This window comes from Meles meles, chromosome 12 (genome assembly GCF_922984935.1).
Source record: "Meles meles chromosome 12, mMelMel3.1 paternal haplotype, whole genome shotgun sequence".
Classification (NCBI taxonomy): Eukaryota; Metazoa; Chordata; class Mammalia; order Carnivora; family Mustelidae; genus Meles; species Meles meles.
In genome coordinates this window covers 34049899-34063456 of record NC_060077.1, presented here as the reverse complement: position 1 = coordinate 34063456, position 13558 = coordinate 34049899, and the positions used below count along the sequence as shown (strand labels likewise).

Below are 13558 nucleotides of genomic sequence, written 5' to 3'. Positions count from 1 at the left end.
CTCCTTCACACCAGCTCTTCGACCTCAAAAATCCCTCGGTTTTTCCCTCTCAACTCTATCCCGCCTGTCTTTTCTTTTCGGCTGAGTCTGGACTCCTCAGACGTATTTCCACCCTTCCTTGCTCTTTAATTGTCCCGGGAAAGCGCCCCTCTGACTTCACTTGCTCTGAGCCAGTGTCTGGGTTGGGGCTTAAACACTAACCAATACTGACTCAAATCCCACGGCTGTGGATGATTTTTCTAACTTTCTCACTTTTCCCAGTCATCATACTTTAGCAACTAATTCTTTTAATTTTCATTACAGCACAGCAAAGCTCACTCTTCCACGGCCTTCCCGCCGTAACACTTTTTTTCGGGCGGCGCAGACGCAGTCGCCCTCCCGGCCGCCTCACGGGGTATGACGGGTAAAGGGGCGGGGCGCACGGCTCGGGGGCGCGTGGACACCACGCGCTGTGCGCGCGCGCCCTGTCGGAGGCGGGGCCCTGGTGGGCTGAGGTCCCCGCGCCGCCGCGGCCGCCCTCTTGGGTGGTGGGAGGGGCAGACCGAGGAGGCGCGGCCTGACGGAAGCCATGTTTGTGGCGCGCCACATCGCGGCGGACCATAAAGATCTCATCCATGATGTCTCTTTCGACTTCCATGGGCGACGGATGGCTACCTGCTCCAGCGACCAGAGTGTCAAGGTGTGCGCGGAGCCTTGGGGTGGAACCGGGCCCAGAAAAGGGGGAAGTGAGAACGTGCACGACTCCCTGTTAGAGCGGAGCGAGCCGCGCTTGGAAAGGGGACTACCCGCCGATTTTGAGGCGTGCCGCTGGGCACGGGGTTTGGAGCCCAAGGCGGGCGGGCAGCGGGTATGCTCCGCCACCCTTGCCTCAGTATTGTAGGGTCATAGCAGCTCGGCTCGGGGTGGGAGGTGGCACGCTGCCTTGCGCCTGCGCGGACTGGGAGGGCGGGTGTCGTAGCCACGTGCGCGCTCCCGCCACTGGGAATCTTGGGAGCGCGCGTGTTCCAGCCCGCGCAGGCTTGAGTCGTTGTGGGCAAGAGCCGAGAGAACCTCAGCTTTGTCTGCGTGAGGGGCTTTTCAGACCGCGCGGGTTTGGGGGTGGTTGTGCTGTTACTACGCTGGTTCAGCCAGGGGACCTGGCCTTGCGACTTGTAATGCAGTCCGTTCGCAGTGTTCTCTCAAGTGCTGTGTGCCTTGTCCCTGTCTTGGGGAGACGGGAAGCTCATCTCTTTTCGCCGTGGAAGAAACCTAAATCCATGTTTGTTTCTTAGAGTTCGTGTGAATGTACACGGCTCTGACAATCAGAACTTCTGTGATAAGAGGATGGTATTTGGGATTTAGGAGCTTTAGAGATTATTATACAGTGAATGATAGTAGTTTTGAAGTTGAAAGCTGGAGTGTGGATTATTTGTATTCTCGACGACTCCAGAATAACTGAAAATCTGAAGGACGTTTTTACTAGTTTTCACGGACAGGTTTGATACCAGCGATCCCTCAAAGATAGTTATTAATAACAACATGCTTTGGGGCGCCTGGGTGGCTCAGTTGGTTGAGCGTGGGACTCTTGATTTCAGCTCAGGTCCTGATCTCAGAGTCGGTACCTGCATGGGGCTCTGAGCTCATTGAGGGTCTGCTTCTCTCCTCCCTTTACCCCCTCCCCTGTCCCCAGAAACACTCTCTAAAATACATGCATATATACATACAAACATACATACATACATAAATTCCCTTTTGAAAAATCGTATCGTCAAATCCATGGAATTACTATAGCATTGTAATTCCTAAAAGGTTTAAAGTCACCTGAAATTTTTTTTAATTGTGTTAAACTAACCATCTCCAAGTGTATTTTATAGTTAACTGGCATGAAGCACAACATTCCCATTGTTGTGCAGCCATCACCACTATTCATCTCTGACACTTTCTTTTCATCCTAAACTAAAATTCTACTCAGTAACTTCTTCCCCACTGCCCCCAGCCCTTCCTTGGTCACTTCTAATCCCTTTCTGTATAAATTTTGACTATGCTGGATGTCTCATATAAATGTAACCATCCAAGTTACCATGATGTTTTCAAGGTTCATCCATATTTATAGAATGTGCAGAATTTCATTAAGATTGAATAATATTGGGATGGCTGGGTGTCTCAGTAGGTTGAGGGTCTGCCCCTTGGGCTCAGATCATGATCCCTGGTCCTGGGGCAGGACTGAATTCCCAGGTTGGCTCCTTACTCAGCTGGGGAGCCTGCTCTCTTATCTGCTTGCTGTTTCTGCTGCTTGTGCCAGCGCACTCGGTCTCTGACAAATAAGTAAAATCTTAAAAAAAAAAAAAAAAAGATTGATGGGGTGCCTGAGTGGCTCAGTTGCTAAGTGTCTGCCTCCGACTCAGGTCATGATTGTAGCATTCTAGGATCAGCACCACATGGGCCTCCCTGCTCACTGCTTCTCCCTCTCCAGCTCCCCCCGCTTGTGTTTCCTCTCTTTCTGTCTCTCTGTCAAATAAATAAATAAAATCTTAAAAAAAAAAAATTGAATGTTTTGTTGTATATGTACAAATTTTGTTTATCCATTCATCTATCCACTTGTTGAATATAGCATTGTTGTCTCTTAACTGAATATGCCATACATTTTTTCCTTACCACTTATTATTGAATCTTTTAATCTTTCAGTTTTGTAGGTTTTCTCTGTCAGAAGTGGTATTGCAGTTAAAATCTTCATTATTTTAGCTTTTTTGTGTTTTGAATGATTTTCTTAACCTCATTCAAGTATGAATATTTTAAAAGCTTTTGTGAATAATTGGCAGATTGCCTTTTCCAAGGTTCTGCAATGTATTTTATACTGCCAGAGTGTTGATTTGATGGGGACATTATCCATGTCAGGCATTATTAACATTTTTTCTTTTATTTATTTAAATTGTGGTGAAATACACATAACATAAAATTTACCATTGTAACCATGTTTAAGTGTATGGTTTAGTAGTATTAAGTACATTCATATTTTTGTGCAGCTATCACCACCATCTATTCACAGAACTTTTTCATTTTACAAAACTGAAACTCTGTACCTATTCTCCCTATCATCACCCCCAGCAATCCCCATTCTACTTTCTGTCTGTGAATTTGACTACTCTAGGTACCTCATATAAGTGGAATCATACAATATTTGTCTGTTTTGTGACTAGCTTATTTCACTTAGCATAGGGTCTTTGAAGTTTGCACCTGTTGGAACCTGTGTTAGAATTTTCTTCCTCTTTAAGGTTGAATATGTATTGTAAATATTTCTTCCTTTTTAAGGCTGAATGATAGGCAAAATGTAGTTCTTCAGAATTTCTTCCTTGCTTCCTTTCCTTTTAAGGCTGAATGTGTTTTGTAAATACTACATTTTGCTTATTCATCTGTCAGTGTACTTGGGTTGCTTAAATGATTTGCTATTGTGGATAATTCTGCCTTGTTGAGACCCTGCCTTCAGCTCTTTTGGGTGTATGTACTCAGAATTGGAATTGCTGGATCATGTGGTAATTCTATTTTTCATTTTTTGAGGAATTTATCACTTTTTTTTTTAATTTTTAAAGATTTTATTTATTTATTTGACAGAGCGCGCTCTCACGCACAAGTAGGCTGAATGGCTGGGAGAGGGAGAAGCAGGCTCCCCGCTGAGCAGAGAGCCCCATGTGGATTCCAGAGAGGACCCTGGGATCATGACTTGAGCCCAAGGCAGCTGCTTAAATGACTAAGCCACTCAGGCGCCCCATCACTACATTTTTTAAGAGCTTAAAATGTTGTCTCTTTATTGTAATCTATATTTGTATATTTTTATTTTTTAAAAGATTTTCTTTATTTGAGAGAGAGAGCACGAGTTGGGTGAAGGGCAGAGGGAGAAGCACACTCTCTGCTGAGCAGAGAGCCCAACATGGGGCTCCATCCCAGGACTCCGGGATCACGACCTGAGCCAAAGGCAGACACTTAACCAACTGAGCCAACCAGCAGCCCCTGTCATCTATATTTTTTCTTGATAGTAAGAGCCAGTGTTTTGCCTTTGTTTGTTTTATATATAGTTGGTCCTCACTATTAGCAAATTCTGTATTTGTGAATTTACCCACTCTGTACAATTTATTTGTAATCCCATAACCAGTACTCACGGTTACTTGCTGACATGAGCACAGAGTAGCAAAAAATTGGAGTTGCCTGATGTGCATGTTTCCTGCTGAGGTTAAACAGGGTGATACTGCTTTCTTATTTGGGCTGTCATTCTGTAAACAAATGTCCTTTTCCTTGTCTATTTTTTGCTGCATTTTTCACATTTTTATTTTTTGCTGTTTGTTGGTGATTTCACTGTTTAAAATTGTCCCCAGGTGTCATGCTGAAGTGTTGACTAGTGTGCCTAGGTACAAGAAGGCTGTGATTGCCCTACAGAGAAAACGTATGTGTTAGGAAAGCTTTATTCAGACATGAGTTGCAGTTAGCTGTGCTTTCAGTGTTAATGAATCAATAATACACACTAAAAAGGTGTCTTTAACAGGTACATACAGAAAACAAAGTTATGTATTGATTGGTTGACAAATACTTTGTGACCACAAGCTCCTGTGAATCTTAACCTTGTATTTTCCCTGGGAGCAAGTGGTTCAGAATTTGCTGACGCAGTGTTCCCAGCGACATTGTAGAACACAGCTAGTACAATGACAAGACTGGACTGCAACTGCAGTTGTCTTTGTTACCTATGAGAGTACAGATTCCTTGACCCCTCAGTGCTCAGCCTGGTGTCTGGCACTCCTCAGGTTCTCAATTAGTATGTGAATGAATGTTTATTATTGGTTGTTGTTATTTTGTGAATTTCTGCTCACTTCTTTTGCCCTAATGCGGATCCAGTGTTTTTCATGTTTGTAGGACTATGTAGGAATAAAATATGTCTTTTATTTTTTTTTTACAGGTCTGGGATAAAAGTGAAAGTGGGGATTGGCATTGTACTGCTAGCTGGAAGGTTAGTATTTTTACACTGCTTTTTAAAAAAACTTAGATGTTTACTATTTATTTGGTATCATCAGTGACTTACTGTACATCTGTGAGAAAATTGTAAAATGTGTACTTCTTTTCCTAAAGTATCTTATGTTTTTGACATTAAAGTAACAAAAATATACTTCAGAAATTTTGAAAATAGGGAAATGTACAATAACTTAGGATTCTAATATAACTATTTTTAGTATTTCAGTATTTGTTGCTTACTTTTTCCTTTGCATATACATATATGTATATATATATATATATTTTAAATATTTTTTTTTTTAATATTTTATTTATTTGACAGAGAGAAATCACAACTAGGCAGAGAGGCAGGCAGAGAGAGAGGAGGAAGCAGGCTCCCCGCGGTGCAGAGAGCCCGATGTGGGGCTCGATCCCAGGACCCTGAGATCATGACCTGAGCCGAAGGCAGAGGCTTTAACCCACTGAGCCACCCAGGCGCCCCTATATTTTAAAGATTTTATGTATTTATTTGACAGACAGAGATCACAAGTAGGCAGAGAGGCAGGCAGAGAGGAAGGGAAGCAGGCTCCCTGCTGAGCAGAGAGCCCGATGTGGGGCTTGATCCCAGGACCCTGGGATCATGACCTGAGCTGAAGGCAGAGGCTTTAAACCACTGAGCCACCCTGGCACTCCCATATATGTATATATTTTTAAGGAGGCTCCATGCCCAGTGTGGAGCCCAGCACAGGGCTTGAACTCATGATGCTGAGATCAACACCTGAGCTGAGATCAGGAGTTGGACACTTAACTAACTGAGCTACCCAGGCGCCCCTGCATATTTTTAATTGTTGTGATATTTTGTACAAGTTCTATTTCTTTTTTTAGAAACGGCTTTACTCGGAATTTTACATACCATTAGAGTCATCAATTTTATTTCATTTATTTGCTTTTTTTTAAAGCTTTTTTTTTTAAAAGATTTTACTTATTTATTTGACAGAGACACAGTGAGAGCAAACACAAGCATGGAGAGTGGGAGAGGGAGAAGCAGGCTTCCCTCTGAGCAGGAGCCTGATGCGGGGCTTGATCCCAGGATCCTGGGATCATGACCTGAACCGAAGGCAGAGGCTTAACCCACTGAACCACCCAGGTGCCTCTAGAGTCATCAGTTTTAAATGAAATAGTTCAACAAATATTAGTAAATTTATACACTTGTGCACCTGTCACCACAGTCTAGTTTTTATAAAGTTTTTTTTTTTTTTTTTTAATTTATTTGACAGAGAGATCACAAGTAGGCAGAGGGGGAGGGGTAAGCGCTCCCTGCTGAGCAGAGAACTCGATGCAGGGCTTGATCCCAGGACCCTGAGATCATGACCAGAGCCGAAGACAGAGGCTTAACCCACTGAGCCACCCAGGCGCCCCTGCAGTCTAGTTTTAGAACACTGTCATCAACCCTGAAATTTCCCTTCTGCCTTTTTGGGACCAATCCCCATTCCCCACCCAACCCCTAGGCAACCACTGAACTATTTCTGTCTTTGTAGTTTTGCTTTTTCTAGACAGTTCATATAAGTGGAATTCTAAAATATGTAGTTCTTAATGTCTAACTACTTTCCCTTTTCTTTGTGGTTCATTTATGTTGTCGCATGTGTTAGTAGTTTGATCTTTTATAAACAACTCGATGGTATTTGCTACATTCATGATGTTGGTATAACTATCACCTCTATCCAGTTCTGGAACTATATATCACTCCAAAAGGGAACCCTTATATCTTGCTTTTTAGTTTAACAACTTCGTTCATAAATACTGTGGTAGGTTTTTAAATCCTCTTAAGAAACAACAGTAAAACGTAAATATATCAGGTTTTGTTCAACTGATGATAGTTAATACAGTTTTCTTTTTATTTTGACGACTTTCTCTGTAATCTTTATTTCTTAGTTAAAGTGTACTTTTGGATGACATATTTACCATGTAGAAGTTATACAGTTATGAAAGTTTACTGAGATTGTTGAGTGTGAAAGTGTTAGATATACAGAAGTGTAAAACAAAGTTTAGAAACATTATTGGTGGACTGAGGCTCATTGTCATACTGTGTCTTTACTGGAAAGCACAAATGAAATTCTGTGGATGTGAAATGCTTTAAGACCTATCTGTTCCTTTTTTTTTTTTTTTTAATTGGTCAACATAAAGAATTGAAGAATAGTAATTTGCCATTTTTCAAATATTAAAGGTAATGCTACTGGGCTTCAAATTATTTTCTCAGAATACAAGGATTTGGACTTCTCTAAATTTGATCGCTCATTGCTGCTTTTCCTGGAATAGTCCACTGTCTAGCCAGGTTTTGGAATTGTTTAAGTGTTTTATTACTACAGTTTCTATGTACTGTTAGGTTTTTGAAGCTAGTAATTTTGATTAGTCTTATTTATTTTATTAGGTGACTGTTTCCTGTAGAGAGAATTTGCAAGTAAAAAAAAATGGTGGACTAGTAGATCTTTTTTTTAAACCCTGGTTAGGCTAAACTCTGAAGCAAGTCTCTGTTTGCACTGGAAGAGGTCAACTTTATCCAGCTGGATTTTTACTTATTAGTAAAATGTTAGAAGGACTTGACTCCAGAACAGCCACAATCCTAAATAGAGAATATCTTCTAAAAGTTAAAAATTTCTAGAACTTAGCTTTTTATTTAAGTGTGAAATTAGGGGCACCTGGATGGCTCAGTCGTTAAGCGTCCACCTTTGGCTCAGGTCGTGATCCCAGAGTCCTGGGATCGAGCCTGGCATCGGCCTCTCTGCTCAGCAGGAAGCCTGCCTTTCCCTCTCCACTCCCCCTGCTGTGTTCCCTCTCTTGCTATGTCTCTCTCTGTTAAATAATAAATTAAAAAAAAAAACTTAAAAAAATAAAAATTAAATAGCTTTCTGCTCTTATTGAAGTAAATATATCTGTGGTCTATTTCCTCAAGTAAAATTTTATATGTGTGAAACATGAGTAAAGTCAGTTTTTTGTTTTTTTGTTTTTTTAAATAATTTCTCAGACACATAGTGGATCTGTGTGGCGTGTGACGTGGGCCCATCCTGAATTTGGACAGGTTTTGGCTTCTTGTTCTTTTGACCGAACAGCTGCTGTGTGGGAAGAAATAGTTGGAGAATCAAATGATAAACTTCGAGGACAGAGTCATTGGGTGAGACATTTGTTGGTTTTTCAGGGGTTGGGAGGGTAGAATGGGGAAAAGGGTGCATGAACATCCTAGGAGCATCAGTCTTTCCACAAATGCTTCCGGGACTTGATAAGATGTTCCCACTCCTCACTATATTTACTAGTTCCATTTTTTTCCCTCTTCCATGTTTTTCTCCTACTTGTTTATTTAATTTTGTCTTGGGCCTGAAGTGGTACTGAGGAGCACTAGTGGCATTGTTTAATTTTAACTTTCATGATGGATCTGTGGTATTTCCTTTGTCATACAGTGAGTGCCCTCTAAAAATCCATTAAAAAATTGTTTTTTCTGTTTTGTGGTTACCTTTGCCTCTCATAAAATATATTCTCACCTGTATCTGCTATTTACTCTAGGTCTTCCCTGATTGGATGTCCGAATTTTAACAAGAGTAGAGTGTGTGTATTGGCCAAGCTCCAGAATTGAACTAGATTATCTTTGAGACCCATTCCAATGTTTTCTTTTTCCTCCCTCTTTATTTTTTGTAATAGATAATCAGGTATAAGGTATAAAATGTGAAAGGTACAAATGAGTGTAAACAGTGACAACTTCCTTCTCTTTGGCCACACAGTTTGTTTCCTAGAGGCAACCACCATTATGAATTTTTTCTATATTCTGGATGTATTCTGTGCCTTTTTAAGGATATTAATATAGTGTTTTCTGTTCCTAATAGTCCTCTTCACCATCCAAAGCTAACGTTTGTATGTTGTCAGTACTACTCTTTTTTTTCTGCTGCACTTTATAAATTGTGGTTTATATGTATTTATCATGTTAACTATAAATGTACAGTTCTGTAGCATTAATTACATTTACAATGCTGTGTATACATCACCAATATCTATAGCGAAACGTCGTCATTCCCAGCATAAACTCTTTACCATTAAATAATACCTCCTCCTTCCATTCTCCCAACCCCTGGTAACCTCTATTCTACTTTCTGTCAATTCAGCTGCTGTAGCTACCTCATACAGTGTTTGTCCTCTGGCTTATTTTACTAAGCAAAATGTTTTCAGGTCCATTCATGTTGTCACATTTATCAGTTTCACTCCTGTTACGGCTGAGTAACATTCCGTTGTGTGTATATCCCACATTTTGTTTATCCATTTATCTGTAGATAGACTGTTGGTTTCTTCCTCCCTTTTAGCTATTGTACATAATGCTGTAACCGAACTCAAGGGATTTGCCATTTGGGGTGCATCAAATTGAACACAACCCCAGAAAGTGTTGAAGGCAAAACACTTTTTATTATTTGTTACAAATAAGGAGACAAGGAGATAGTTTCCAAAGCACTCTTGCGTGGGGTTAGTATAGGAAGCTTTTATTCAGTGTATAGGGGGCAGGGACAGGGAGTTTGCATAAATACTTCAGTTCAGTTGCACATGCCTAGCATATCAGCATGCTAGTTCAAAAATCACATGTGTGTCCAAAAAATGGTGGAAAACTCTGCCCGTAGAAGATCTGAATATAATGAGCTAAAGGTCAAGGGCTTCTGTGCATGTCCTCAGCTCTTGTTATAGCTCAGAGTGGCTCACCTAAGGGGTTATGAGGTGAACATGTAGTCGGCGGTCTCCTTGGCTGGGACTTTCGGTTCTCCAAAACAAAACATATTCTTCCCTGCTTTTATCCCTTCCCACTTCCCCTTTGCTGATAGCTTTCAGCCTTTTTTTTTTTTTTTTTTCCCTCCTTTGAGCCTTCTTATTTGAGTAAGTTCCCCATTGGATCCTAGCTAACTAACATTGCTACTGTGAACATTATTGTACAGATACCTGTTTCAGATCTCGGGTTCATTTCTTTTGGGTATGTACCTAGGAGTAGAATCACTGGCTCATATGGTAGTTCTGTGTTTAACTTCTGAGAAACTGCTAAATTGTTTTCCCCAATGGCTATACCATTTTACATTTCCACCAGCAATGCATGAGTGTTCCAGTTTCTCCATGTCCTCACCAATGTTTGCGGTTTTTGTTTTTCTATTGCAGCTGTCTCAGTAGGTGTGAAATGGTTATCTCTTTGTGGAGGTCTTTGTTCTTCTTCTTCTTCTTTTTTTTTTTTTTTTTTTTTTTTGGCATTTCCCTAATGGTTTGTGATGTTGAACATCTTCTTTTTTATGTGCTAATTGGCCAGTTGTATATCTTTTGTAATGTTTTGATTTATAAGAAATATATTTTTCTTATGTGTTTGGTCTTCCTAATACAGTTCCTGACTTACAGCTCCAGGAGTTGTTCATATTTTCTAAATGTTGAAAGTGATGAATACATCTTTTGCTATATTAATGGGGTGACTTTGGGGGCTGATAGCCAATGGGGCCAACCATGTGATTGGAGGGGTGAAACTTCTGTCCCACCCCCTGACCTCTGGGGAGGGGAGAGGTATTGGATGCTGAATTAATCACCAATGGCCAGTGCATTAATCTGTCATGCCTATGTAATGAAGTCTCAATAAAAACCCCAAAGAACATGGGTTCAGAGGGTTTTTGGGTTGGTGAACAGGTGGAGATGTTGGGAGAGTTGTAGGCCAGAAGAGGACATAGAAGCTTATGCTTTTCCCCTTACTTTACAATTTACATCTCTTCATCTGGCTGCTTCTGAGTTATATCCTTTTATAATAAATGGGTATCTTTTAAGCAGATTGCCTGTCTGAGTTTTGATAACTGTTCATGTTTCTGAAGTGTGCGAAGTCGTACAGGATTGATAATCTGTGGAATCTGATACTATTTCTGGGTAGTGTCAGAATAGATTTGAATTCAGACAGCCTGTTGCTGTGTGAGAATTACTTGTTAGGGGGGTTATCCCCTCTCCAACAGTCCCTGAATAGGCATTGGTATCAGAGTCCTTTACTTTTTTAGGGAGATATCTATTCAAGTCCTTTGCCCATTTTTTAAATTGGGTTGGTTGGTTGTTTTTTGCTGTTGAGTTGTATGTAGTTCTTTATAGTCTGAATATTAGTACCTTCTCAGGTATGATTTGCAGATATTTTCTCCTGTGAGTTGCCTTTTCTCTCTCTTGACAGTGTCCTTTAATCAACCAGGAAACGTGAGGGTAAGAGGATGGCGAAAAGAAGTTAAAGAGACAAAGTGATGGGGGCAGGAGGGACACTGAGGAAGATGTCCAACAGTGCCGAGTTTATTCAGGGCAGCGAGGTATTATATAGCCAACAGAAATAATTACAAAGAAGTGTCCATCATTAGCTAATTACGAAAGAATTTGTTACATATGCATGAAACCCTCCAGACTTCCCCATTAACTACTTCTCAAGGTCTAAATGCAGATCTTCCAAGGCCAGTGGTCTTTGTCTTCAGATAATAATTACAAAGAAGTACCAACAATCCTGAGAGTGTTCTTTGAGCTGTGCTGGAACAGCAAGGACCAGTTAAGAATTTAGGACCCCACCCAAATTGCTCTCATCTCACTAGTAAACGTGTGGGAAGTCATGTAGGCGAGCACACAACACATAGCACAGACCCTTTCTCAGTGCAACTCAACTTTTCCATCCTAATAAGCCTTTTGTTAGGCTGTTCGGACTTTAAAGGAGACACAAGTCAGGGCCTGGTTTGGTCCTCGTCTCAAGCATTATCGTGGCCTCCCACATTCTTTGATGCACAAAATTGAAAATTTTTCATGAAGTTCAATTTATTTTTTTCTTGTTTCTTGTGTTTTTGGTGTCATATTCAAGAAACCATGGCAAATCCAATGTCAAAAAGGCTTTGCCCAGGCGAACCATAAGAGACTATGGACTCTGAAAAACAACCTGAGGGTTTTGAAGGGTCAGGGGTGGAAGGTTGGGGGAACAGGTGGTGGGTAATAGGGAGGGCACGTTTTGCATGGAGCACTGGGTGTTGTGCAAAAACAATGAATACTGTTACGCTGAAAAAATAAATAAAATGGAAAAAAAAAAAGGCTTTCCCCAAAGTTTTATATTAAGAGTATTGTAGCTTTTTAAAAAAGATTTTATTTGTCAGAGATGTGTGAGAGAGCACGCGCATGGGGAGCAGCAGGCAGTGGGAGAAGCAAGCTCCCTGCTGAGCAAGGAGCATGATTCAGGACCCTGGGATCATAACCTGAGCCGTGGGCAGACACTTAACTGAGCCACCCAGGCATCCCTAAAATTTTAGCTCTTACATTTAGGTCTTTTTTTTTTTTTTTCTTTACATTTTTATTCAAGTTTTGTATATGGTGTAAAGTAAATGTACAACTTTTTTTTTTTTAAGTAATCTCTACCCCCAGTGCACAAATTCATGACCCTGAGATCAAGAGTCACATGCTTCACCAACTGAGCCAGCCAGGTGCTTCCAACTTTATTCTTTTGTGTGTTAATATCCAGTTTTCCCAGTATCTTCTTTTTTTAAATTTATTTGACAGAGATCACAAGTAGTCAGAGAGGCAGGCAGAGAGAGGAAGGGAAGCAGGCTCCCTGCTGAGCAGAGAGCCCAGGGGGGTCCTATCCCAGGACCCTGGGATCATGACCTGAGCTGAAGGCAGAGGCTTTAACCCCCTGAGCCACCGAGGCGCCCTCCCGCACCCCCCCCCCCCCGCCCCCCGTCCCAGTATCTTTTTTTAAGTTACTAAATGTATTATTTGTTTCAGGGTTACAGGTCTGTAATTCATCAGTCCTACACAATACACAGTGCTCACCATAACACATACCCTCCCCCAGCATCTTTTACTGGAATGACTGCTCTTTGTAGAGGCTGCTATTAGACAACAGGCTTGAACAGTGAAATATAAAGCAAGGCTGAATACAAATAGGCCCATAAGGGCCACCCACCTCAAAATATCCATAGGCCCTAACTACTTACAACCTGGCACAGTTACCAAAAAAGGGATAATTCCAGAAGTCACCATACTTCCTTGTCTTCCTCCTTTAAATACAGCCCCCACCCACTGCCTCCTAGGAGTCTCTATGCTGTCCTGCCTGGCACTCCCTTGCTGTGCATTGGATAAATTCCTACACCTACCTCCTTTGTTTTGCCTCTGGTGGATCCTTTCACTGCCTGTTTTTCAGGCTTCTACCGAGTTGGGTTGCTCCACATTTGGGGGCCACCATCAGATTGGGAGAGACGCTTTCCCCTTTGAATGGTCTTGGCGTCCTCATTGAAAATCAATTGATTGTACCTCAGAGTCCACAGTCTCTCATGGTTCATCTCCCAGGGGTGTTGTGGAGGGCACCTATTGCATGGAGCACTGGGTGTGGTGCATAAACAGTGAATTCTAGAACACTGAAAAGATAAAAAAAAAAAAAAGGAAAAATGAAATAATGAAAAAAAATCAATTGACTGTATATAGAAAGAAGGTTTATTTTTGGATTGTATTTTGTTCCATTGACCTATGTGTCTCTCCTTAATGCCAATATCATATTCTTTTTTTTTTTTAAGTATGTATTTATTTGACAGAGAGAGATCACAAGTAGGCA

The 13558-nt window shown here is 41.2% G+C and overlaps 1 protein-coding gene across 2 annotated transcripts in view; it reads left to right on the top strand.

Moving 5' to 3' along the window:
* Positions 1-526: 526 nt before the first annotated feature.
* SEH1L (SEH1 like nucleoporin) overlaps positions 527-13558 on the top strand; it is a 30778-nt gene continuing 17746 nt past the window's right edge. The window contains exons 1-3 of one of the 2 annotated variants that reach the window (XM_046024062.1): positions 527-679; positions 4922-4972; positions 7976-8122. In XM_046024062.1, the coding sequence (XP_045880018.1) occupies positions 569-679; positions 4922-4972; positions 7976-8122 (309 nt within the window). In that variant the 5' untranslated portion in view covers positions 527-568. The remainder of the gene's footprint in view (positions 680-4921; positions 4973-7975; positions 8123-13558) is intronic. The other variant, XM_046024063.1, reaches the window with a different exon arrangement.